The sequence below is a fragment of the Marmota flaviventris genome, chromosome 8, assembly GCF_047511675.1.
Source record: "Marmota flaviventris isolate mMarFla1 chromosome 8, mMarFla1.hap1, whole genome shotgun sequence".
NCBI lineage: Eukaryota > Metazoa > Chordata > Mammalia > Rodentia > Sciuridae > Marmota > Marmota flaviventris.
The window spans coordinates 5,910,478-5,932,989 of NC_092505.1; the positions used below are offsets into that span (position 1 = coordinate 5,910,478).

The following is a 22,512-nucleotide window of genomic DNA, read 5'->3' on the forward strand; positions in this document are numbered from 1 at the left end:
TCATTTGACTATTTGCTAGCATGAAAGCCAGGGTGGGAAATCTTAATGAGCTGAACTGCATTAGGTCATTGTAAAATGAAAACAAAATAATTCTGGTAAGTGTTGCCCCTATTTTAAATATTTACACATATTTTTTGGATAGCTCTGGCAAATGCATTTTAATGACTTATCCTGTCCAGATTAGGCGAGGAGATCTATTCTAATGCCATAGAAAAACCCTGTGATCCATGTCCAGAGTTCTTATCCTCAGGCATGGAAATTAAACTAATAAGAATGAAAAGAGTTGGGTACAGTGGCCCATACCTGTAATCCCAGCAGCTCTGGAGGCTGAGGCAGGAGGATTGTGAGTTCAAAGCCAGCCTCAGCAACGTAGAGAGGCTCTAAGTAACTCAGTAAGACCCTGTCTCTAAATACAAGATAAAAAGGGTTGGGATGTGGCTCAATGGTTCAGCACCCTTGGGTTTAATCCTCTGTACCAATAAATAAATAAATAAATAAATAAAAGAATGAAAATAAAATGAATAAATGGTATTCCGAAGGGTCCATGATCCTCAGTGTCCCCTATTTTTACAATTCTGCCCCCCTCTTGGAGCGTTAGCTTTTCAGATGGCCAACTCTCTTGATGGGGAAGAGTCGAGGGTACCTGGAACAGACTGCACTCACTCAGGGCTCCTGAATGGATGTGATGAGTGAATCAGGACTTTGTGGCTGTTGCTCTGATTACTCCCAAGACCCGGGTACCATCTACCATCTAAAATCTCTTTCCTAAACAACCAAATCCCTCTAACTTCTCCTTCTTAGTAACTTCTCTCCTTGAGACAAATACACCAAAACATGCACACTCCACCCAGCGGGTGGAATTTTCCAAAGGAATAGGGAAAGTCTCAAGTGAAGATATTCTATGTTTTGATATTAGGATGGGTCTTTCAGAGATAAATGTCTGAAGCCAGGAAAAACAGCATCAAGAGGAAATAATGCATGTGCCGCCGCGTCGGAAACATACAGAATCCATGGGAACCCGGTGGTTGATATTTTTGAATTTCCTCTGTGTTAGCACAGCTGTGAGCTGGCAGCTGCAGGGCGGTGCCTTCCCAGGCCCTCTGGAGGGCCGCAGTCCTGGGCAGCCCTTGTTAGATGGCTGCTGCTTTCTCCTTCTGGTCCACACTGAGCTCCCTCCACAGGCTCCAGACACATTTGCAAGAGACGCTGAGGATGAGCTTATGTTCACAGTTTCCAGACACCAAAACACGCTTCCCAGGGTTCTGGGTTCTTGATTGGCCCTTCCTGTTCACACCCTGCCAAGGCCTATGGGTGTGCAAAGACCTCATCCCCCTCCAGCCCTGCCCCACCCACAGAGTGCCCTTCAGCCTGAGATGGGTTTGACCTTTCAGACGTGAAGGTCAGGTCCATGCCAAGCCTGTGGTTCTAGGATTCTACAAGTTCACTGCAGAGTTCAGCCAAGAGACAAAGGGCTCATTGGAGAGGAACCCTGACCTTAAACACTGGGGTGGGGATGTAAAATCTAGACAGTGAAGGTTCAGATTCCCCAAGAACATGGCAGGGAAGCATCGTGTTGAGATGGGGAGGCATTTCTGAAAGTCTAGCTTGGAGGTTAAACGCCTAATTCAGGGTCCCTGCCGCTGTGGGTCAGTCATCTGGAAGGCACGGACACGTCTCTTGGTTTTCTGGTTAATCTGGCTTTCCCAGCTGACGTTCCCCTATTAGATCCAACTCTACCATGTTCTGCTGCTTTCAAATTTCATTTAAAACAACACAAGTTTCCTCTTCCTTCAAAAGTGTGCTGTGTTTTTCTGCGTGACAGTGGCCACCTTAGTAATGGCAGACCTGAGGCTGACTGCCGACTCCTCTCTGTCCCCGCAGCTACTCACACCCCTTCCCCAGGTCCCCGTGGGCTGCTGGGGTCCGCTCTCCAGCTGCCTCCCCGGCCTCAGCTCCCCCACCCTGCCCTTCCTGCCGCAGGGTGGGTCTCCCGAGTCCAGATTCTGAGACTGGCCGTGGAGACAGGGAGTCCAACACAGGGGCTTCATTCTGAGGTTTCGAGGGAAATATCTAGAAAACCCTTGCTGGGTGCAGGTGCTGGCTGCTCGCTGTCGTGGTGAGGAGGACAGCCGCTCACTGCTCCTGCACGTGCTCCCGGTCGGCTGCCACACGTAGAGCTGACCGGTGGTTTCAGAAGAAGCTGGCTGGAGAAGCAGGAGCCGGTGGCAGCTCGTCTCCCGCGAGTGTGCTCCGTGCTGCTGCTGGTGGGGCAGCATCGTGGCCGGCACAGGCTGCCATCGCCAGGCCCCCTAATCTGGGGCAAATGCAGGACTTTAGTTCTCCAGTTCTGGGCTCTCAGGTCAAGGTGCCTTAGAGTCCTTGGGCTGAGATGACCTGGTGGAGAAAGGGAGAGAGGGGAAAGGAAGGGCACTGGGAGGGGCGCTGCTCTCCCCGTCTTCTCACAAGGGCACTACCGCCATCCCGGGGCTCCACCCTCACGGCCCCATCTAACCCCGACCCTCCCACAGCCCCACCTCTCAGTGCCATCATGAGTCTGATGGAGGGACACAGCCTCCAGATCTCCTGGGCTCTGCACCTGCTCCGGGGCCTTCTCTGCTCCTTCTGCCTCAGGCTCCTCCCCGTGCCCTTGCCTGGTTCCCTGTGACCCCAAGACCACGGAGCCAGCCCTTCAGTTGCCATAATCATGGAAGAATTTGTCTTCTCCCCAGGAACTCCCCCGATGAGTGCAGCGTGGCCAAAGGCGGGAAGATGGTGGGCAGCCCGGACACTGTGGGGATGAACTACGGCAGCTACATGGAGGAGAAGCACATGCCACCCCCCAACATGACCACGAACGAGCGCAGAGTGATCGTCCCAGCAGGTGAGGTGCTCACGGCTGTGCTGTGGCCGGCACCCACGCCCTCCTGGAAGGGTGGGCGGGTGCTGCTGTGTGGGACCCCTGCTGTGGCCGTCGCCCTCCCTGGTCTGGGGTGGCCATGGAGAAGGGGGGCTGCAGAGTTCATCCACGCAGACCAAGGGCTCATGACTCCCCCAGAGCAAGGAAACGGGCAAGCCCACGTGCACACCCCGGCACATGCGTGTTGGAGTTTATGACACGTGGGAGAGCCGCTGGCTTCCGACTCTGTCTTAAAAGTGTGCACACCCATATGGAAGGAGGGTGTCCAGGCAGGCACAACCCTCGGGCTCACACACACTCACATGCACACACTTGTGCAGACGTGCATGAGGCCACGGAAGGCAACCTCCCCTCAGGGGAGCTGCCCTTCCCCGAGGTGTCTGTGTCAATCCTGTCTGTCAGGAGGTGTGGGCTTAATAGATGGCAGGCTCATTTGAAACACGTTCTCGTCCAGTACAATGGAGAGTGGGCAGCTACGTCCTGCACTCCGACACGCTCTTGGACGTCTGAAATTCCAGTTCTCGCTGGCCTGAAATGCAGACTGTAATAATCAGAGTGATTCTTTACCCCAGAGCTAATCCAAACTCAACCCAAGGAAGAGCTTTCTTGACTTTGGGGGAAATGCCCAGAACTTAGTCATTTAGCAAAACCACAGGAGAAAGAACAGCTTAAAGCCCCTGGGAGATCCAGGCTGCAGAAAACCGGCACTCAGCAACGCAGCCAGTGCTGAGCGAGCACCTTCTCTGTGCTCCATGTCATGGGAAAGCGTCTGGGGCTGAGATGTGCAGTCTTGGGAATGAGGATTCCCTGCTTCATAACTTCCCTGCTAAGAAATGATGCACAGAGAGGCTGACTAACTTTTCCAAGGACAAACAGCTGATAAGAGGCTGAGTCAGAATCCCCTCCTGTCACTCATTCTAGCCACCTGACCACCTTCAGATCTGCCACAGGCTCGGATTTGCTGTCACCTCACCCTAGAACCCTGGGTTCTAGGTCATGCTATACCTCTTTCCTCACCAAAGCTCTGAGAATATATAGCCTTCTGAGCCTGTCCCCACTGCTCCTGTCTGGAGTGCTCCCCACTGCACCCCGTGGTGCTCAGTCCCCTGTCTGTCTGCTCCTTTCTTTCCCTCATTCTCATCTTTCATTATGTCATACCTCAGTGTGAAAGTTCTCTTGCTACCTTCCTCCCTCCCCAGAGGTGACCCTGGCAAAGACCCTGTCTGCAGGACTGAGCGCAGTGCCTGCATGCAGTAGGTGCTCTGCAGGGCCAAGCGTAGTGCCTGCATGCAGTAGGTGCTCTGCAGGGCCAAGCACAGTGCCTGCATGCAGTAGGTGCTCTGCAGGGCCGAGCGCCGTGCCTGCGTGCAGTAGGTGCTCTGCAGAGCTGAGCGCAGTGCCTGCGTGCAGTAGGTGCTCAGTGGATATTAACTGACACGGGGCACGGGTGGCTGCTGAGTGGCTCGGCATTACTCATTCCTGGTTGTCACCGTGGCAGAAGACGTGCATGGTGACACATGCCCACACTCCATTTCCCTGTGCCCCGGGTTCCCCTGAATCCATCTCTGTGAGCACAGTACAGACAGGATCAAGGCCACCACGGCCTACTTCCCCGTGCCCTGCATCAGACCTCACCAGGGGCTCCTGTCCCGTGCAGAGGTCCTGTGCTCGGGGTTCCTCCCCAGTTTGTCACTGTGTGGCTTTCCGTGAACTGCCTGAAGCTGATGTGAGGAGGTTTGGTGTGAGGGGACCGTCCTCTGGGTTACGCCTGACTTTGAAGCACATGCTGGAATTTATGGGAGACAGGGATGGTGCTGCCCGCTGCGTGCCTTAGGAGAAGGACAGAACCGTGGTGCTGGTCATTGGAAGGGGGCCGGCAGACATCCAGGGCCACCCATGCCAGCTGAGCTACTGCCCAAGACCTCCTGGCTCGCCACGTGCCTCGGCACAGGGTCAGTTCCCAGGGGATGGGAAAGGCTGGCCACATGGTGTCCCAGGCCCAGGTGCCTGTCCTCGATGTGGTGCCTGAAAAGCGTTGAGAGAACCGTGAGCCTGGAGGGGGCTGGGAGGCCGGCGGGGCCAGACTGGCTGGGCACGGACAGGGTGGGACAGGGGGCAGTAGAACCAGAGGAAGCCCACCCGCCTGCTCCCCTGCGCCCGGCTCTGGGGGGACATCGGGCTGCTGCTGAAGCAGGTCCACTTTGAGTTGTTTAAGATGAGAGAATATCTGAGTGTCCACATGCTTCTGTCCCTTATAGAAGATGGAGGGGGATCCTGGAGTCCCTTTCACTGGTGAGGTTGATTTCTGTGATGCAGCTGTCTCCTTGGGGGGGCATCAGACTTTGAGCCTTTCTACCTTTATTTCTTTGTAAACGATTTCTGTTTAGGAAAGAGGAGGTGTTTCTGTGGGGAAGCAGCCAAGAGCCAGGGTTGTCCCGTTGGAGCGCGAGCATTCCTGTGCATGGTGGGTGCTCACTGAAGGTGCTGGCGGGAGGGGACGGTGGCTCTGCAGATGAGCTGGGTTTGGTGCGAGGCTGCTTTTCCCCCGGGGAAGGGGCTCTCCTGCCCTCCCTCCCCCGGTTGCTTCACGCCAGCGCAGGCAGTTATTCAGTTAACCGTGTTTGTAAGAGAGCTAGCTGTGGCTGATTTTGCAAGTTGTGAGTCTTTCGGTTATTGACCAAGTTTCAGGTGTGTGCGTTCACACATGCACACACACGCGCACACATGGGCTTCCTTGCACAATCTGGCCAGTCCTCCAGTGTGGCCACAGGGTTGCAGGACCTCAGGAAGTCCTACGAGATGCGTCCCTGTCCTCTGGCTCCAGCACAGGCACCTCACAGGCACAGCTTGGGCTTGGAGGGTTCCGGTTCCCAGAATTATCCAGATCCAGTTCTGTAGCGTCCACACAGCTCTTACTAGTTAGGCATGTTGCTTGGCACCCAAAAGTGCAAATCATAAAGACAGCCAAATGGGAAAAAGCACTTACTATTCCTAGGCATTTGTACTCTCCGTCAACTGCAGAGACGTTCTGTCCTTCACCTCCTAGACATCAGAGTGGCCCAGATAGAGTCAGGAAAATGGGCGTGTGGACTGAGAGGTCACCGAACAGAGGGCTTGGGGCCCTGTTGGGGTCGGGATGGGGCACTTATATGTGAAACTCAGTTTTAAAAACTCAACTGAGGTTTTGAGATCGACTTTAATACTCAAGAGCTGTAAAGAATCCTACAAAGTATCCCTAATGAATAAAAACCTACTGTCATTTGATATATTTACACGGCCTCCTACTTCAGAATGAATTTAAGAACCTTTACGTAAATATACACCGAAGAGCACTGTAGAATCAGCTTTAAAATAAATAAGGAGCGGAGTTGTAGCTCAGAGGTAAAGTGCTCGCCTACCATGCATGAGGCACTGGGTTCAATCCTCAGCACCACATAAAAAATAAATTTAAAAAAATTTTTAAAAAGTAAATAAGGAGCATGAATTAAGTCAGCATTTAACAGAGGGAAGCCAGGAGTGAGGCGCCTTGCACGTTGATACACGTGCGCACACGTGGGCATCGCGCTGTGTCCACGCTCCCTGTCCTGCTGCAGGCACATCCCCAGCAGCCCCCTTGTGAACTGGGAGTGGACGGTGATCTGAACACGCCTGACCTGCTGCATGCCCTTGCTCAGCCTGGCCTTCCCTAAACCTGCCCAGAACTCTGGCCTTCGCTACAGCTGGGCAGAACCCTCTGGCACAAAGCCTATTTTGTAATGAAGCTTTGAACGTTTCCTGCAGTGACTTAAATACTGCACAAACTCGGGGAGCACAGAGCAGCCCCCTGGCCCCACCTGGTGTCACCCTGAGCCCCAAGCTGACAAGCAGATCAGGCCCCTCATGAGGCCCGGGTCCCGTGCTCTCTGCACCTGTCCACAGCCAAAGGTGACCTGGTGCCGCTCAGGCACCTGACTTCCAGGTGCTTCCAGCTCGGCCTCCCCAGCTGTGAGCATGGATTAGAGAACTGAGAGCCGCAAACGTGTCATGAAGTCTCATCAACGCCTGAGCTGACAATGGGTCCTGTCCCCTGTGTGCCTCTGGGCACTCGTGGCGGTCACTGCTGATTTAGGTATAGACGAGGATGTGCCAACCAAGCGGGAGACGAAGAGGAAGGCTCCATCTTCACCGCTTTTCTCAAATGTTGCAAAATGCTGACCAAATGCAATCGGACCTCTGGCTTTAGCAGCTAAGAGCATTTTGAAATACTTTTCTTTTTCCCTGTGTTATTCTCCAAAGTGCGGAGCAGCCAACTTCTCCAGAGCTCTACCTTTTTTCTCTCACATTTGTACTTTCATTTTTAACTCACTCACTTTGGGCACAGGCCCCTGTGGTGTCCAGCAGCCTCAGGGACAGAGCGGCCACGCTCCCCTCTTCCCTACTTCTTCATCCTCTCACTCACGAGGACTTGCACCTGACAGTGTCTCCTGTGAGACCCAGAGCCCCTCTCCAAATACTCACGGCTGGAACTTCCTGAGCTGGCCAAAGCCCGTGGTAGCAGAGGAGACCCACCCCGACGTGGCGCAGGCAGAGAGGACGCAGGGTGTGTGGCTAAGACGTTCCAGACCATCTGAGGACTGCAGAGGGATACAACCAGAGGGCTCAAGAAGCTTCCTTGACACCAGCACCCCACATTCTAGGTCCCACACCGAGCCCAGGGTTCTCTGCCCCCCGTCCTGACCCTGGCCACGCTGCCTGCTGGGCTCACCTCTGCCTTCTCACAGCCCAGAGTCTTGGTCCCTGCTGTTCCTGCTGCCGCAATGCCCTTCCACCCTCTGGACTGACACATTCTTCAAGGCATCTTTGAGATTCACCCTCTCTCCAAGGTTGTGCTCAATTACCTCTGCCAAATTAACTGTTTCTCTTAGTGACATTGCCAATTCTTTAATTAACACACTTTATTTTGTTCATGTTGTGTTCTCTAATGAATATAGATACTTACTTATGTAAGAATATGCCATTTAATTCACAAGGGTTTGAGAAGCCTCAACTAAACTACTGGTAAACATATGACCCAAACAACAGATCCAATGGAAATTGGAAATTAATTAAGGCCATTAAAATATACCAGTGGAAACTAAGAGCAAGCGAAGGAAGGATAAAGTCATTCTGACCACAGGCTTGGATAAGACGCTGTAGTTATTCTTCTGGTACAAGCTTTGAGCTTCCTGGAAGCCAAGATAAAAAGAGAAATTGGGGGGAAATTATTCAAGAAGAAGTTTCACAGGGAAGGTGATGTTTATCTCGCATGGAATCCTAAAGGCAGGATCCCTTGACTTTCTGAGCAGGCTCCACTGAGGCTGTACACCTGAGCTCTTTCCCGCACAGTTGCAGCACTGTATTTCATCAGCCTGTTGCTTGTGACATGGTGGCAAATGCTGAGTTATGTTAGTGAACAACTCAGAGCAGACAGGAGACGGACACCTGGAGTGAGTCTTTGGTGGGGTGTTTGCGTGTCGAGACAGGATTTTGAGTTCTGAACATGAAAGAGGACCATAGAACTCTTGCATAATCCTCCCTCAACTGACATTCCTGAACTGACCTTTGAAAGCAGATGCATGATAAGTAGTAGAACTGCCCACACCGGTGGCCAGTCTACTGTGGGTCTGTCTTACGGGCATTCTTTATTTACAAGCCTGTCTATTCTTTTGGAGAGGAAGCTTCCTGAGGTGGCAATGCAGGGTGTCTGTGTTCTTGATCACCAGAGAAAGCAGGGGGCATGTGGTCTGCTTGGGGTGGGGGGTGGTTGACAGCAGTGAAGGTGACCTCTTGGGTTAACTGTGACCCAGTTGATGAGTACCACAGACTCACGGGAGTCACAGGGTCCTCGGTGATCTTAATTCAGTGTCTTCTTTTAAACATGAGACCACCGAGGCCTAGAGGTGACGTGACTTTCCCAGGGTTGCAGGCACAGCTGGTGAGCCTACACATCCCTGCATCTTCTTCACCACACCACGGAGCACTCCCAAGACTCCGTCCCACCACCCGACATCATGGAAGGTGTCTCTGTGAGCTTCTGTTTAAGTTCCTGCTGTGGCAGGTCAGACAACGAAGCCAACTAAAGTGGACATCCTCAGTCAGAGTCAATTATATTTGTAAAGTTATCAGCTGAATAGTGGTTGGGTCACAGGAGAGAGTGACATATCTATATATTAATATGGCAGCTGCAGTCTCTGGAGCACGCACAATTGTCGGGCGCTTGAACATTTAATTTGAGGTGTTATCTCCAAATCACCCACTGGTGTAGGTTCTATTTATTATCATCCCCCTACAGACAAAGAAACCAAAAGTAGGGGTGCTGGAAGGGCCGTGCAAGATGTCCTGGCCAGTGGTGAAGCGCCAGGACCCAGCCCAGTTGTGTGGACTCGTCTGAACCCTTGTTCCTGCACCACGCAGACACCCAGGAAGGGCACAGGAGAAGGGGTTCAGTTATTGTGAAGGACCTGCAGGGTCCTTTCCCAAGAAGGCTTAGGAAGGAAGGAAGGAAGGGGTACAGAGGTGCCCACATGGTCTGCCATGGTGCCCAGCTGACCTGCACATGTCCACAGTGGAAGGACCTTGTCTGCTTTTCTTGAAACCCACAGTCTCCACTTTGAAAGGAGCTTGGATTTTACCTTGAGCAGCTGAGTAGAGGCTGATGAATGCACAGGACACGACTGTACAGGACAAGCGTCCCTTACCCGAGATGCCAGGCACCAGCAAGTGTCTCGGATCTTGGATCTTTTTTTTTTTTTTTTAATTTATTTTTTTAATTTAGAACGTTTGCACACATGATGAATTCCTCGGGGGTGGGACCCAGTCTAAAACAGAAGTCGCTGTTTCACACACACCTCATGCTCACAGACTGAAGGCCGTTTAGATACTCCTGTGCACGTGCATTTTGACGGCAACTCACATGAGGTCAGGTGGGGAAATTTCCATGTGTGCTGCCATCTTTGAGTTCAAAAAGCTTTGTATTTTGGTGCCTTTCAGATTTTAGGTTTTCAGATCAGAGGGATGTTTAACCTCTAATGCCCATTTCATATGGTGCCATATGGATTGACTTTGACAATATGTAGAAAGGGTTTAAATAGCCCCTAATACCTCAGAATGTGACTCTATTTAGAAAGAGTGTTTGCAGATTTAATCCAGTTAAGGCATATTTACCTAGTGTGGGCTTAATAAAATCACAGAAGTGGGACACACACAGAGGGGAGATGCTGTGATAGCGCACAGTGGAGACATCATGTGAAGAGGGTAACGGTCAGAGTGAAGCCAGCACAAGGCAAGGGAGGGTTCTACCCACAGTCTCAGAGGAGCAGTGGCCCTGCTGATACCTTGACTTTGACTTTCAGCCTCCAGAACAAAGGGAGAATACATTTTTATTAATTTAAGGCACATAGTTTATGGCACTTTGTTACAGCAGCCATAGGAAACTGATACAGCTTGCATGTTGTAGTTAAAACACAGAGTGGATAAGAAAGCTCGAAGATATCTATGCCACAAGGACAGGGGTAGACCAAGGACAAAACTCTGGGGCATTGACATTTAAAGAAGGGACAAAGAAAGACAACCCAAGCAGGGAGAAATTTTCAGGTGGAAGCCATTCTTTTGCTTCAACATTATGAACTCGAGAACATTGTCATGTTGCCAATCACTAATGGGAAGCAACAGGAAGGAAAAACAAAGGTCAGCATTGATCATTAGCTCAAGAAGAATAGAGCATGGCTGCATCCAGAGAGAGAAATTTAGGTGACATGTCAAAGATGTGTTTAGAGCCCAACAAAAATAATTTAGTTATATAAAACCATTTCTTACAGACTTAGACCCTTTCGTAGGAAGCTGCACAATTTATATGGACAATTGAGCTTTGGACAGTTGATTAGTAATGCCTGGAGGGAAGCATACCAATAGCATGAACTGGGTTGATGGCTGCATTGAAAATGGGAAATGTTTGATTCTGTAACAAGTAAGCAGAGAATGATCTAGATTCCAGTAAAACCGACAGCTTAGAAGGACCTAAGAATAACACCTAGAGATGCAGCATGAAGTTCAATGTCTTTTTAAGTGACAGGTGGATGGGGAAAAAAGAATTCCTTAGGGACTAAACAAGGAGGGGGCTGAGAGGAGAGCAGCACCTTGTGTTGGCACTGGTTGTCTTGGGTGGCATGAATGGGGTGGGTACCAGTGTCCAAAGGGAGGAATCGAAGAGGAGAATAAGGCATGGGGAAGACGCAGCAGTAAACTCTGGAAACAGAAATGGATAGATGTGAAAATAGGTGCATGACGTGCACTCAGGAGGCGGGTGGAACAGGGACTTGAAACAGCTGAGGAGTGAATTAGAGAAAGTAGACACAAGGACGTTACTCGGGGCACAAAACAGTGACATGGAGATGCAGAATATGGAACAATGTGGAAATTTCCATCTGTGCTGCCGACTTGGAAGTCAGGAAGGACGAGATGACAGCATCCTGTGTGATCGGATGGAAGTCCCGGAAAGGAGAAAACCAAGAGAGCGGAAGAGATCAAACGTTGGAACCGATGAAAGCTAAGACATTGACGAATGGTGAATAAGGCCAACCTGCAAATACAGTGACCCCAAGTCAAGCAGGACAATGCAAATCTGCCCACACTGACTGCATCTGGGAGAGACGGCGGAACCCCAAAGACAGGGCTGTGTAAAAGCTCTGCAGACCAGAGGCAGGATCAGTGACATTAAAATTGATCATATGTGTATAAATATATGTCTATATGCATGACCGATTCTGATACAATGGTTATTTATAGAACTCTACACCTAATAATTAGAGAAATGGATTTTAAATGTCAAGAGACATATACAAAGATTGGCTATGAATGGTGCTAGCAGAAAAGTACAAACCAGAATTTTTAAAAATCAGTGCCATGTAGACCCCATTCGCTGGCCAGAGAGCAGTACAACTAGCAGTCGGTAACAGGAGGATGAAGGGATCCACAAATCAACACTTTGAAGGGTCCAGAGGCAGCCTGGAAGGCAGGCCCGCTCCTTGAGGTGGCGGCTCCATCCTCTGTGGAGGACAAAGGCATTGTCCCCGGCCAGCAGCCCTCTCTGTCCAGCCTGCTTCAGGAATGGGAGCCCCACCCTCTGGGGAGCAGACATGCTCCGTCTTATTTTTGCAGTTCTGAGAGTGTCTTGGACAGAGACGGGCCTGGGGCCTGGTTTCATAAACAAAGACCTCCCCAGGCCTGTGATACGGCTTGGGGACACATTTTATTCGATTTGATTTTTTGTCATTATTTTTTTTTATAATTGAGGGTGGCTTTTATATCAGGAAAGCATTAAATCACACTGATATTGTTCAACAAAAAGGACACTCAGGACTTTCATTAACACCACCTTGGCCCTTGTTTAATCTTGCTCCTCTTCCCATCTCTAGAGGGGCCTTGGAAATACTACGCTGGCCTAGGTGAGGGGTGGCAGTGGCCTGGGGCAGTGTGCACCCTTTGGCCTGGTTTCAGTACCGACTTTATATTTTCCTGGTGCCACTGGAGCTCTCTTTGGTCAGACTCCTGTTTCATGGAGGATCAAACAGCTCAGCCCTCCCCCACCCAGTGCTGTGTCCCCGGAACACCGGGAGCTGAAACTCCAAACCTCGGTTCTTGTGTTCCAAAGAAAGAAGATTAAAAGTCAGACTCCAAAAGTCATGCAGAGAACTTTATTATGAGCACCAGGGAGGTTAAAGTAAAGTGAGGCTCAAGCAGAGAGCACTCTCAAGGGAGACAGTGGCCGTCTCCACAGGACCGCACAGGAAGCAGCGCTGTCTGCAAATTGACCACTGCTTGACGTTTCCCGGGAGAACCGGGCACCTGCCCCTGCACTCTTTGCCAGTCAGGGGTCAGGTGTTCAGCTCCTTCGTCATCTTGTGTGTGGAGTTTTTGACCTTAGTTGGTCCTCTCTGGAGTGGTCATGGTGGCCATCCTAGTCAGGGGGCTTCGTCTACAAGTCAATCCCATGTTAAGTGGGCGCTGGGGTCAGTAGCTGAGCACTAACAGTAGCTTAGAGTAAATGCTTCTAACGCCTTCTTAGATTCAGTTACCTTCCTTTCTGGACAGACAGAGACACCTCTACCCATGATCCCTAGCTCCCCACACCTCAGTGGACCCTGTCAAGAGTCCGTCCCTTCTGCGCTTGCCCTGGACTTCCCAGCCAGCGCCTTTGCTTCTGTTGATTTGCTGCAGAGTAACTGCCGCCCTTTGCTCTCTTGTCCAGTTTGAGATTTCTTTAAAGAAAACCCTAAAGTAATTTAAAGAACACCTCCTCCAGCACCTCGCTGCTCAGTGCCAGCCACCACCTGACCTTGGCATCCCCACCCCACCACGTGATGGACAGGAGACAGCGCATCTCCAGAGCGCCGAGCATGATGGTGCGCTTCACTTTATTCTTTGTTACATTTTAAAAACTCGGACATCCTGAAAGAGGAGTCAGAGACCTTATGGGTTCTTACCGTGTAACCCAAGACACGAGAGGCGGCCGGGAACCGTGGCCCTTCCCCTGGGCTCAGGCTTCACTGTCCTCCTGCCCAGGAGACGCGCAGTGGCGATGACAGTTCTTTCCAAAACAGTGGCCGCAGGAGACGAAAACAAAACGACTTATCTTCCGTGGTTCGTGATTCCTCTGACAGCGGCCACTCCAAGAGTTCCTTAATACAAAGCGACAAATCAGACTTTTGTGTTTAAAGGAAGAGGTGGCCCCAGCGATTAAATATATTCTTTCATTTTAGCGGAGTTTGAGACACAAAATCCAACATGTTGACGAATCCCTTTTCTGCTCCACGTTGTGGTTGGCAAAGTGTTTTCACATGCATTATCTCACTGACTTTTCAGGTTCCCTAACATTTCATTCAATTACCAACAGAAAAATAAAATTGAATTCCAGAAATTCCAGTTTATGTTCAGTAAATGGAGGACTCTGAACCCCAATGTGCAAATCTGCGTATCCCGGCCCCAGTGAAGCCCTGTGTTTCATGGCCAAGTTTTCTGTGCCGGGGGTCGTTGAAGATGTATTTTGATCCCTTAGAACTTTCTAGTTTCACTTTCAGTCACTCCTGCTTGGATTCAAGTAATCTCTCTCTGTGATGGTGGGGCAGAGCGAGAGGAGGCCCGTGGAGGAGGGCAGAGAGACTCTCCTGGGGCTCTCTGTGGAGTGAAAGGTGACCCGTGGATGGCAGCGGGGACCCAGCACCCTGACCCCCACCTTACGAGGCACTGTATACCATTGCAGCATGCAGGCCTGGCCTGGGCAGCTGGGGGTCAGAGGGGGCTGTGTCACTGGGGCAGGGCCATGTCTTCAGTCTCATTGTCACTTCTCTGCTCACAAGATGTGTCCTGTGAGAGCATCCAGGGCAGTTGCCCAAGGAGGGGACAAGGTCAAGTGAGGGCAGGAGAAGGGGCTAGTCCTCCGGGCAGTAGTTGGTGTGGGGCACAGGCACGGGGTGTTGGTTCTGGAGATGGCAGGAGGCTGTGGGTGGCTCCAGGGAGGGCGGCAGGTGGGGAGACAGCAGGGACTGGTGACTGAGGACTGCGAGCTTTGTGCTTGGACTTGCCCCTGGCCCCTGGCCCCGCTGCAGCACCCAGAGGAGGTCAGAAAGGCTGTACCCAGACAGGTCAGAGGGGACGCCTCATTGCCTCTGCCAGTGTCCCTTTCGATTTTCAGCATTTGCTTATAAAACAATTTGTATTAACAAAACGTAACAGAAAGTGAGACTAAATCTTTACACTCGTGAAAGAAATTTCATAAAAACACTTGAACACACACCGTCAGCCTCTCTATCCGTCAGTCACACGTCTGCCAGTTCAACCAACCGGGTATTGAAATATGGAGAACAGAAATGTGTCTGAACTGAACATCCAGGGAGATTTTCTGGTCACTTCTGTAACTGTGTAGAATAGCACTATTTACTTAGTATTCACGTGGGTTTGGTATTGTAAGTGACCTAGAGATGCTTCAAATTATGCAGGAGGCTGTGCATAAGTTATGTGCAAATACTCCGTCACTTCACATAAAGGACTTGAACATCCTCCAAGTTTGGCACAGAACTAATCTCCTGAGAATGCTGAGGGATGTTTGTAATACCTGGTTTTCACTTTTTAAAAATAGAAAATACATTTTTATAAATAATTTTAACCAAAATTTAGAAAAAGAAAATGTAGTTAATGGCAAAGAAAAATCTGAAATACCCTCTCCTTTCTCCAGACACAGCCACTGTCATTTTGCTGCCTGGCCCCAGCTTCTTTCCCCACAGATTTCATACTTACAAGACCCAGCTATATTGCAATACTGCTTTGAACTTTTAACTTAGCCTGCTTTGAACATTTTTTCAGATCCATTAATATATTTTAGCAATGGAGCTTTTAGTTTCTAAAATCACAGGAATATTCCTAAATGAACCACAACTTAACTAGTTCTCCTTTGCTGGAGGTGTAGGGGTTTCCGGTGTCTTGTTATTATAAACAACACTGCAAAGAGCATCCTTGAAAAGCCATTGTCTAGTATTTCCTTAGGATGAACTTCTAGAAATGGGATGTTTAAGCCACGGACTGTGACCATGTTTAAAGACATGGAAATGTGTGGTCACATTGTTTATCAAAAAGTTCGTAGAGATTTAAACTCCTTGGCAATAATTGAGAATAGCCTTCCCCTAGAGGAACAGGAGCATTTTAGAGGTCAGGACAACGTAGGTTGACTGCACCTCATCTCCTGAAGGACAGCTGACTGAGGTACGAGCACCCTTGGCATTGACTGGGAAACCAAGGAAGAGTGCACCACGGGACCCCAGAGAGACTGGACTTCTCTTCTGAATTGTCTTCCTGCAGTGCACTTCACCGTTGAACTTGGAGCCCGTGACTTTTGGAGAGGTGTTTATTCAACATTTTGAGGACATGAAGAGGAGAAAATCCACTTCCAGAATCAACCAATTTCTAGGAAGTAGTTGTACCGAGGAAATAGCCCTCCCATGTTGTTACAAGCAAAACCAAATCAAACCAAACCAAACCAAACGGACAGATTGACTAGTGCCTAACAGAGGTTCTCACTGAGGTAGGGCTGTGGAAGGTGGGGTGTCCCTCTGTGAGGGTTTTGGAGTGTCTTCAGCCCAGAACTGAGAATAAAGAGTTCAATTGAGGGTATCCTGGGACATCAATATGATCTGTTTTGGGATAAGGAAAAGTCCATATTTGCTATAAAAATAAAGCAGCCCAAAGGTTTGAGCATGCTGTCCCTGAAAGTAAAACCCCGACCCAGGACAAAGAGCTTTCTGAACTTCAGTCAGCTGGACAGCATTAGCCTTCGACATCACACTCAATTTCCACAGACGAACAACCTGTTCCCATATGACAGAGCAGATGTACATCAGGGAACCCCCCTCCTTGCTCTTCGCACCACCATTTGCCTTTTGGGAGACGTTTTCTTTGCAGTAAAACCAGAGCACCCTTAGCTTTCAGTGTCTGCACCTGGCTGCTGATTTAGAGCGTGTCCCACGACTCACTGGCCTAGTGGCAGGTGCATGTGCCCCTGTGTCCCAGCAACTCCACACCACAGTACTCACGCCTGGCCAGTTTCCCCCAGTTTAGAGTGAGGGCCTGGTGGAAAGGTGCTGTGTGGTTCAGCAGGTGGGGTGGATGCAGGGAGTCTGTGCTTCTAATTAGCTCCCCCCTCAAGCTGGGGCTCCCAGGCCGGAGGACCACACTTGAAGGGCGAGGTGCTGGGTGTTTGGTCTGAACCTGGTGCACATTGGAGTCTCCAGCAGGGGCCTCTCACACCTGGGCATCCAGCCTCAGTACACCAGGACCTCTGTGGTGAGGCACTGCAGGTCTTCAGTCTTCCCAGGTGATTGCAAGGCTGGGGACCAGTGCAGCCTCCTGCACGTGGGTGCAGGGAGACAGTGGGGATATTCACACAGAGGAGGCCCAGGGCTGCTTCATGACGGACTGTATCTGCCTGAATTCACTGGGCTACATCTTGCAAGTAGAGTGCTGTGGGCCCAAAGCAAGGCAGATACCATTTATGTTAACTTTAAAAAACACAAAACAGTACGTGTTGTTGATATGGTAAAGAATTAAGATTCATAGAGGAATGTGGCATGAATTCACTTCAGGGTAGTGGTGACTTCTGGGGTGTCCAGGAGGGGCATGGCAGACTCTGCTGTGTTTGAAATGACTTCTTCCTTTCAGCAGAGAGGAAGGAGAGGAAAGGGAAGGGAGGAGGGAGGCAGAGGGTGAGAACCAGAGCAGGGGAAGGACGGGAGGGAGGGAAGCCCTGGTGATGGGCAGGGGCCTGTGCTCACCCTCACTCGGGTTCCTCCTGGCACACTCAGGTGGCTGGAAACGTTAGTGGGACATCTGGCTACAAAGTGTCCCGTGCCACTTCCTCATTTAAGATGACCAGAGGGTGTGGCATGCCTGGCTTCCGGGGCCTGTCCAGAGCCCGAGGTCAAGGCTCCGTGGCCCACAGGAAGCAGATGCAGGGGGAGAGGGGGCTCCTGGGTGGGGTCCAGAGAGTGGAGAGTGGCAGGACCAGGAGTCGGGCCCCTGCTCCCTGCCCAGGTGTCTCCGAGCACTCTGGGGAGCAGTCTCGGGGGAGACCCTCAGCTGGGGCTGTTTACAGTTCAGGGTCACCTGCTCTGGTTCCCTAGGGCCTGCCCTCCACGTCCTGCACCCGGGTCCCCTTCCACGTGGCAGTGGAGCGTGAAGACACTCTCTGTACCCTATGGGGTATCTGTGCTCCAGGCTCTGGAATGTGGAAGTCACTCACCGGCCCGGCTCCTGCAGGTGCCAGTTCATCGCAGGAAAAAACGAACTGGCAGCTGACAGCTAGCCATGTGGCTAGGGTTTGGGTTCACCACCAATTCATGGTCAGTGTTTTTATTATTTTTCTAATCCATAGTGAGTATCCCCCTGCACATGTATTCTAACTCTCCAAACATCCCAGTAGTCTGTCAAGGAAGAAAAAGTTGCCTTTTTGTCTTATGCATTTTTAAATGAATAAGTTAAAATCAAAGTAAATGGAAAAACAAAGAATTAAAAATATCCCTGGTCCCTGTGGGAAACTTTACCTGAACCCCAAAAGAGGTGGTATGCATAATCCTCACCTTCCAGAACAATCCATGTAAAGACATCTCACCTCTGTGGTCTGAGTCAATTCTCTTTCCCCCAAGATACTCTGGAGCAGGGGCTGAACCCTGCCTGAGGCTGGCACTTCTGGAGCAGGGAGGAGGCTGCTCTGGGGCTGGGGCTGGGGCTGGGCTGGGGCTGGGGCTGGGGCTGGGGCTGGGGCTGGGGCGGGGCTGGGGCTGGGCTGGGGCTGGGGCTGGGGCTGGGGCTAGGGCTGGGGCTGGGGCTGGTCTGGGTTGGGGCTGGGGCGGGGCTGGGGCTGGGGCTGGGGTTGGTCTGGGCTGGGCTGGGGCTGGGACTGGGCTGGGGCTGGGGCTGGGCTGGGGCTGGGGCTGGGGCTGGGGCTGGGGCTGGGCTGGGGCTGGGGCTGGGGCTGGGGCTGGGCTGGGGCAGGTCTGGTCTGGGCTGGGGCTGGGGCTGGGGCCGGGGCTGGGGCTGGGGCTGGGACTAGGCTGGAGCTGGGCTGGGCTGGGGCTGCGGCACACTCTGCCCTAAAACCTGTCTTCAGAGGTTGATGGCAGGTGTTTTTCCCCTTTTCAGATCCCACGCTGTGGAGCACAGACCATGTCCGGCAGTGGCTGGAGTGGGCGGTGAAAGAGTATGGCCTTCCAGATGTGGACATCTTATTATTCCAGAATATTGACGGCAAGGAGCTGTGCAAGATGACCAAGGACGACTTCCAGCGGCTCACCCCGAGCTACAACGCTGACATCCTGCTCTCCCACCTCCACTACCTCAGAGAGAGTAAGCCGCCCCTCCCCACCAGGAGCACTGGCTGTCCCCGGGGGCTCATGGGCCTGAGCTACAGAGGGTCCAGACACAGGGGTGGACAGCAGCTTCCTGCCCTCCCCCCTTGCCTGTTTCGGACCCAAGGGGTCAATGTGCTAGAAGGTCGTGGACGTAGGTGAACAAGACGTCACCTGTGAGAAGTAGTGAGTGCTTTTCTTTAAAGCCACCATAGCTCAGGGCCCCCTCCCGCAGGTCCCTATGGGCAGGAAGGTAGAGTGTCCCAGGGAAAAGACACATTCTGCGATCACTCTCTCACTGGTCTCCACAGTGCCCTAAATTGAAATAGAAGCACCACAGCCAGGTGCCTGCTTGAGGGGAATCTTCCCGGAAGCGGAGCCAGGGCCCTTCACGCCCAGCCCAGCACAAGGAGGGAGGTTTTCACTTCATCAAGACAGTCAGCATCACCGGACGGAGGGGGCATGGCATACTGGTGACCAGGCTAGGGAATGGAGCATCTGCGGTAGGCTTTAGTTCTGCACCGCCAGGCATGGCCAGGAGAGCGTGGAGGGGCAGAGACCCCCTGCGTGGCTTTGCCCAGTGTGCCAGTCACTTCTCCCTGGAGAAGGGCGGCCCCGATGGGGGTTGAACATGCTGAGCGGGTGATGTGGGTATTTCCCCCAGTCCCTGATGGGAGCACGGGGCTGGTGGTTTCCTCTCTTTCTCTCTTTTCTTTCTTCTTTCTTTTTATTAAGGGAAGTCTTTTTCATTTGGATGTTGCTCTTTGTTGTGTCTTGTAGCTCCTCTTCCACATTTGACTTCCGATGATGTGGATAAAGCCTTACAGAACTCGCCACGGTTAATGCACGCTAGAAACACAGGTAATGCCAGCCCCGCCCACCCCAGGAGGAGCACAGGGCCCCGTCGGCAGGTGCATGCTGAGGGCGAAATCAGGACCAGTCAGGGCATCAGAAGGCAGGACACAGGGCAGTTGGTGGTCCTTGTGTCTAAAGGAGGTTGAACTTCAGCCTACCTTGGCTGGATTACAGCATTCTGCTGCTGGTCCCAAAGCGTCCACCTTGCTGACTACAGAATAGACATGTACACCTTGTTTGGTGTAGCGGGATCCCCAGTAATCTCCATTTTCCCCCACTAGGATTCCCAAGGGATTGCTTACTACAAGTTGGGGTTGTGTTTTTCTTCCTGATACAGTTTTGGGTCATCAGACTTGTCTGGCTCAGACGTGTTTGTTGGGGAAAGGCAGTCAAGAGAATGTCTGTAACTTTTCTGGAACTTTGGCTCTGAGGGAAATTCTGCTCTAACTGGAGAGTAGGACGGTGGTCATTAACCCCATGCCTCTCTCTCTCTCTCTCTAACCACTGGTTCTACACTTCACCTATATATGGCCTACTGGGGTGGAACCCAGAGCTTCCTTCTGGATAACCCTCCTCCCTTCCCTCCGGCTCAGTTGAGCATGGGTTCTCTGCGGGTGGGTGTGCTCTTGATCTGCCTCCATTTCCTCCTTCCTGATGGAGTCGCTGTGGAAGCAGGGCCACATACCGCTCATCCACTGGGTAGCCTGCAGGGACCCTCCATAACCACCCAGGCTAGGGGGGAAAACAGCAAGGCCTAGAGGCTTGGTGGGCCTCAAAGGCAAGCCAGCCAGCTCAGGGGCCACCCTCCTGGAGAGACACAGCCATTTCCCAAGTGTTCAACCTTCTATTTGAAAATGTGCAACTTGAGTGAATCCTAGTTTGACTGTTATGATGAAATTGCTGTTTCTCTCATTCTATATTCAAAAGATCATGCTTTTAATGTAACATAACAAATGCTTTTCAATTCAACCTGCTAATGATCTTGTGGCCAGAAACAACAAATAACGGGCAAAGTAATGTCCCCCTCTGAGGAGACACCTTGGAGCTACGCACATTTTCTGATAACTTCACAGTCATTAAAAAACTCTAACAGTGAACGAAAATTTCAAGAAAGCTCTGAATTCATTAACTTTATATTGTTAAACATAAAAGCCTTCAAAAAGCAGGACAATGAATTCCAAATGGACTGAATGTTGAAAAGGGAATTTTCTTAGCTGACACTATGAGCGTTGATTGAAAAGGGAATGAGAAAACGTGCATTTGAGTAGCCGTGGGTTGATTTCTAATGATATCCATGTAGTCCTAAGCAAAATATTTCTAAGTCCCTGGTACTATTTTCTAAGAGATCTGTAAAATGTTTTATGGGTTTTTATACAAATTGTGGGGGAAAATGTGCACCACAGAATTTTTTTTTAAATAAAATGAAATTGCTGGCGGGTCACAGATGAAGCTCTGGGAAGAAGCTGTGAAATTGAAACACAAAGTGCTTTACGGCAAACAGAGCACGGGAGAGCAGGCTGCTGCGCACTTGCAGAACCCGTTTCTGGCCCCGGTCTTACTCATTCCCCTGAGGCCTGGTGAGCAGCTCCCAGGAGGTCCTCCTCGTGGTCACAGGGCAGGTGGACTGGCTGAGGCTGAGATGGACAACCTCCACGCAGACCTTCACATGTTTTGTCTTTCCTTCTCTGCAGGGGGTGCAGCTTTTATTTTCCCAAATACTTCAGTATATCCTGAAGCCACGCAAAGAATTACAACTAGGCCAGGTACGCCAACAGCCCCGCGTGACCTCCACTGAGAGAGCCCAGATGTCCCGCTGACATCCGGGACCTAAGTCCCATGATACAGAGAGCCGATCCCGATCTGAAATGAGTCCCCAGAGTCTTATTGCTGCCCCTGTTGATTCAAAAACTAAATCCAGTGTAAGCACAGCATTCAAAGACCCAGGAGAGTCTGAACTTCTGAGTTAGAAGAACATTAGCTCTATAACTCGCTGCTCTGAAGACAGATGGCCAACAAAGGCCCCAGGGTGCCTGAGAAAAAGTAATACGTGTGATTTCGGGTTAATGGAAGGACCACTGTGTCATCTGTCCTCGGGGGAGAGCACAAAGCAAGAGGCATCCCCAGAGCTGTAGTGACCAAATTCCCAGCTTGGCACAGGAAGCCAATCTTTAGAGCAGGAGCACAGGATAGATAATACTTACCTCTGAATCTTACTTGTAAGAAGGTTCACTTAGGTGATTGATTTACATGTCACTCACCCAAAAATAAACGTTCATTGAGTGTCTCTTAGTGCCAAGCATGAAGTTAGACCCTGGGACTACAGACATGAACCAGACCCCAGGAGGCTGGCTGTCTTTGGAGAGCTCACCTGCCTACTGGGCTCTTTGGTCTGTTCAGTGCTGAGTGTCCCCTGCACGGCCACAGAGGGCACAGCTGTGAGCCAGAGGAAATGCTTAAATTTCTAGATGCTTCAGTAGGGCACTTAGAGCCAGAGGAGCAGACATGGACTCTTAAATGCTTAACCTGGAGAGCTGGATCTTACAGCAGAGGTCCCCCTGTAGCTGTAAAACCCAGAGGGGGCAGCCGCAGGAGCCGGGAGGGATTCAGCCCACCTGAGAGGTGTAAGGAGCTTCCCACAGGATGGGCAAGGCCCGAGGAGGACCAGGCCTTTGCCAGGTGGAGAGTGAGCAGGAGAGGGCACCTGAGACCAAGGGTGCTGCCATCCCTGGACACCATCCCCCCAGCATCTTCAGGACCACCTGTGAGCTAAGTACTAGTGCCAGCTCACGGTGGAGGAGGTCGTGATCCTGGGCACTGGCTGGTTTCTCCATA

At 51.2% G+C, this 22,512-nt stretch overlaps 1 protein-coding gene across 3 annotated transcripts in view; it reads left to right on the forward strand.

The window, feature by feature from the left end:
- The window catches only part of Erg (ETS transcription factor ERG), a 99,518-nt gene that overhangs the window by 61,241 nt on the left and 15,765 nt on the right, over positions 1–22,512 (forward strand). For 2 of the 3 annotated variants that reach the window (XM_071615031.1, XM_071615029.1), the window contains exons 3-6: positions 2,730–2,881; positions 18,620–18,823; positions 19,606–19,686; positions 21,372–21,443. In XM_071615031.1, coding sequence (XP_071471132.1) covers positions 2,730–2,881; positions 18,620–18,823; positions 19,606–19,686; positions 21,372–21,443 — 509 coding nt within the window. The remainder of the gene's footprint in view (positions 1–2,729; positions 2,882–18,619; positions 18,824–19,605; positions 19,687–21,371; positions 21,444–22,512) is intronic. The other variant, XM_071615030.1, reaches the window with a different exon arrangement.